Below are 3,573 nucleotides of genomic sequence, written 5' to 3'. Positions count from 1 at the left end.
TGAGCATCCGAGAATTTGAGAGTCATCAACGTTTGTTTGATCAGATCAGCTGGATATTTTGCAATGGCCGAAATGATTTCAAAGGCAACGAGCCTCCCTGTGATGAGAAGACCTGGGTTAAAACAAAAAGGACCCTTCTAAAAGATTGTGTGTCATTGATTTGCAAAGACATCTTACCCAAAGGAACCTTTCAAGTGATTTTCCTCCTTACTTCACCTGTTGACACACCTTTCCTAAACGCGTTCTATGAGTTCATCACTGACATGGAAGGACATGAAGACATTATTTGCCTTGCAGAATCAGAGGACAATTTTAAGAAATGGCAGACCTTTGCTCTAGGATCCAGTGATATTGAAACAGTAAATAGATCAAGTGTTGTTGGGATGACATTAAGTCAAGTAAATGCAACCCTCCAACAGGTCCAGCCTACCACTAAACGGACAATGAAACGATTACCAATCCATGTCAAAGGAGAGTGTTTCCTTGATACTCGAGAGGAGGAAAAAATATGTTCTTTGGAGATTTTGAGTCTAAATCACTGCGAAGAAACTAGTCCTGATGTCATTAAATCTGAAAAAGAGAATATTGAGCAGCAGTTTTACCATGGAGGAAAAGTAACTTGGATGAATCTCTGGCTTGCAGATCAAAAAATTGTTGGAGAGGTTATTCAAAGAGATGCTTACAATGAAGTCAACAGTCTGGTAAAAGACTGTCTTTGTTGGAGTTTGGACCGGGCACCTATCAGCTGCATCAACATGTACCATCATCCGGGCAGTGGTGGTAGTACAGTGGCAAGGCAGGTGCTGTGGAATAACCGAAGGGATCTAAGGTGTGCAGTTGTAAAACCTTCATACTCAGCATCGGTTGTTTCAGAAGATGCCATTTGGCTTTGAGAATATGAAGAAAAAGATCCCCAAAAATGCCTCCCTGTACTCCTGCTGTTTGAAGACTGTGATCATGAGTATTTAGAAGATGTCAAGTATGAACTGGAAGTAGCCGTCAATACCAAGAAAATAGCACGTGGAACCCTCTGCTTCATCCTGTTAAGTTGTAGGAGATCTCACAATCCAGAAAAAATGTGCAAGGAATCACCTCAACACAACGTTTCTATTACTCATAAGCTTTCAGAGACAGAAAAAAAGCAGTTTTCCAAAAAACGACAAAGCCTTGAAAAACAGTTTAAACCAGAATTCATTCTAACATTTGTCCTGATGAGTGAGGAATTTGAGAGCCACAAAATTATTGAATATGTGAAGCAGTTTGTCAAGCATTTACTACAAGGCATTGATATCAAGTCTGTTGTTACTAAGCTTGTTCTGTATGTGGCACTGCTCAACACTTACGTGCAGAACTCATTCATTTCTCGGTCACATTGCGAAGCTCTCCTGGGTCTTTCAGTTCATTTGGATAGATTTAGACAACATGCCTTTGAGACTTCTCTGAGTGAGCAAGCTAGATTGGTCTTAATACATTTGAGGGATGAAAAAACCTACATTAAGTTCATCAGAATAATTCATCCGCTGATTGCAAAGGAATTACTCCATCAACTTCTGGGTGACAAGCAACAACAAAGTGGTCTCGCTTTGGATCTTCTTAACAATGATGTGCTCTTTGAGCACAGGTTTGGTAAAGATCAGTACATGAAGTTCTTGCGAGATCTGTTCATGACACGCCGCAGGATCAGCAAAGGTGATAAAATGGACACCTTCTTCTCCCCTCTAATTGAGCATGTGAGAGAGAAAGAATGTCCAGATAAAGCTATCGAACTTCTCAAGGCGGCTTACAAGCGTTTTCACGAGGATGCATTTTTTGCTCAACAGCTGGCTCGACTCAATTACAAACATGACAGATTTGAAGAAGCAGAACAGTGGGCAAAGACTGCTGTAGCGAAAAGGCCAAACAATTCTTACTTTCTTGATACCAGAGGTCAGGTGTACAGGCAATGGTTCACAGCAAAATTTAAAGCCATGAAGCAAACTGAAAAAACACCTGAAAATGTTGTAGGTGCTTTGGAAACAGCACTAAAGGCTATTGAATGTTTTCAGGAATGTGAGAAAGCAGCAGTTGAAGACAATGAGACCATTAACAATGCTGGCTTTTTTGGAGTAGTAGAAGTAGGATGTGAATTGCTAAAGCTGATTTCCTCTCTTGATGTGTTCTCGGGAAGAAATCATTCCCAATGCATAAAATACCTCCTCACAGATTATATGCCTGCTGAGGTAGAAAAACCATGGGAAGTTTTTCATGGGAAGCTGAAGAACCTCCAAAAAATAATACTGGAGGCACTGGAATGGATTTCAGAAGACTTGAGTTACTTCCAGACTGACAAGAACACCGATGAGGAGAAGACATCTGAGACTGTTGAGAGGACCACAAAGTACCCCATGCACTGGCTGGTGAATAAGTCTTCTGCCTATGGTAAATACTTTAGTGGTGCTTCTCAAAGTAAAGACCAAAACCAAGGAAAGTTAACTCCTGTCATGAAACGCATGATGATTTATCATCATGGTGGGGGAAACATCACAACCATTTTTTCCATCCTAACAAACCAGAAAGATTGTTGTGGTCTTAACAAACCAGAAAGTCCTGTCATGGTTCTGGAGCAAATTATTTCACTTTACCCAAGCAATCCTATGGGGGCACAAATGCCACAATCCGACCTTGTCAACTACATAGCATCACACTTTGCTTTAAGTTGCCTCTCAACTCAGTCTCCCAAGCTGGCTGCATTTCAGGATTTACAAAGTCTGACTGACCAGTTTCCTAGAGAGAAACAGAGGTGCTTACCAAGCACTCTTTTCTTGCTCGTCTTACTTTTCTGGCCAGAAGAACATGACACAGAAGCAGAGAAAGAACACAAGTATGAGATAGTGCTCTCTGCTGTTGAACACCTCCAGAAACTCTATGACAAGAAATTGAAAGACATCCCTCCAAGGAAAAAGAGGATCTACACTCATTTCTTCCTGAGCAATGGGACTGGTTTTGAAAAATTTGTCCACAAGAGTAAGTTTGAAACAATCACAAAAATGTTCTCAGTTTCAGAAAAACGGCTGAAATGGTTCAGTGGAGAGTTATGGAAAATGCCAGAAATGTCTAAATTGCTGAAATGTGTCACAGGCTGGACGGAAGACGAGAAGGTATTTCTGGAGGGTCCCAAAGGAATGAAATTTCATATACCAGCTCTGAAGACATCCTCAGTACCCCACAACAATGAGAATGTCACTTTTTACCTGGGCTTCACTCTGAAAGGACCTGTTGCATACAACATTACAGTACAAACATAGACAAACATGTTTAGGGTAGATGAAGTAGTCCAAAAAGATGGTCCAAAACCTGTCTTTAGGTGCTAATGAATTCTCATCCAAGAAGAAGGGTATTTAGAGTTGAGGATATACTACATTTAGCATGGTTGATAACTTTTTAAAAGTACTTTACTGTCATTTTTACAGTAAAATTAAACAGTTTAAAATTAAAATGTCAGATATTGTCTGTAAACCCAGCAAAAAAAATTGGTCTATTTCTTTAAAAAAAACTAATAATAATAATAATAATGGTTGAATGTTTCTTTACATC

General features: G+C 39.9%; 1 protein-coding gene across 1 annotated transcript; it reads left to right on the top strand.

Annotated features, from left to right (window-relative positions):
• The first annotated feature begins 511 nt into the window (after window positions 1-511).
• On the top strand, window positions 512-3,284 carry LOC132148483 (sterile alpha motif domain-containing protein 9-like). The gene has a single exon (XM_059557176.1). It carries the CDS (start codon window positions 1,077-1,079, stop codon window positions 3,282-3,284), a length of 2,208 nt encoding a protein of 735 aa, XP_059413159.1. The 5' UTR covers window positions 512-1,076.
• The last annotated feature ends 289 nt before the right edge of the window (window positions 3,285-3,573 follow it).

This window comes from Carassius carassius, chromosome 9 (assembly GCF_963082965.1).
Source record: "Carassius carassius chromosome 9, fCarCar2.1, whole genome shotgun sequence".
Classification (NCBI taxonomy): domain Eukaryota; kingdom Metazoa; phylum Chordata; class Actinopteri; order Cypriniformes; family Cyprinidae; genus Carassius; species Carassius carassius.
This window is presented reverse-complemented; position numbering and strand designations above follow the sequence as displayed.

Bases quoted from the DNA above. Each gene is read 5' to 3' on its own strand.
- LOC132148483 (XM_059557176.1), top strand. From the start codon at position 1,077: ATGTGCAAGGAATCACCTCAACACAACGTTTCTATTACTCATAAGCTT.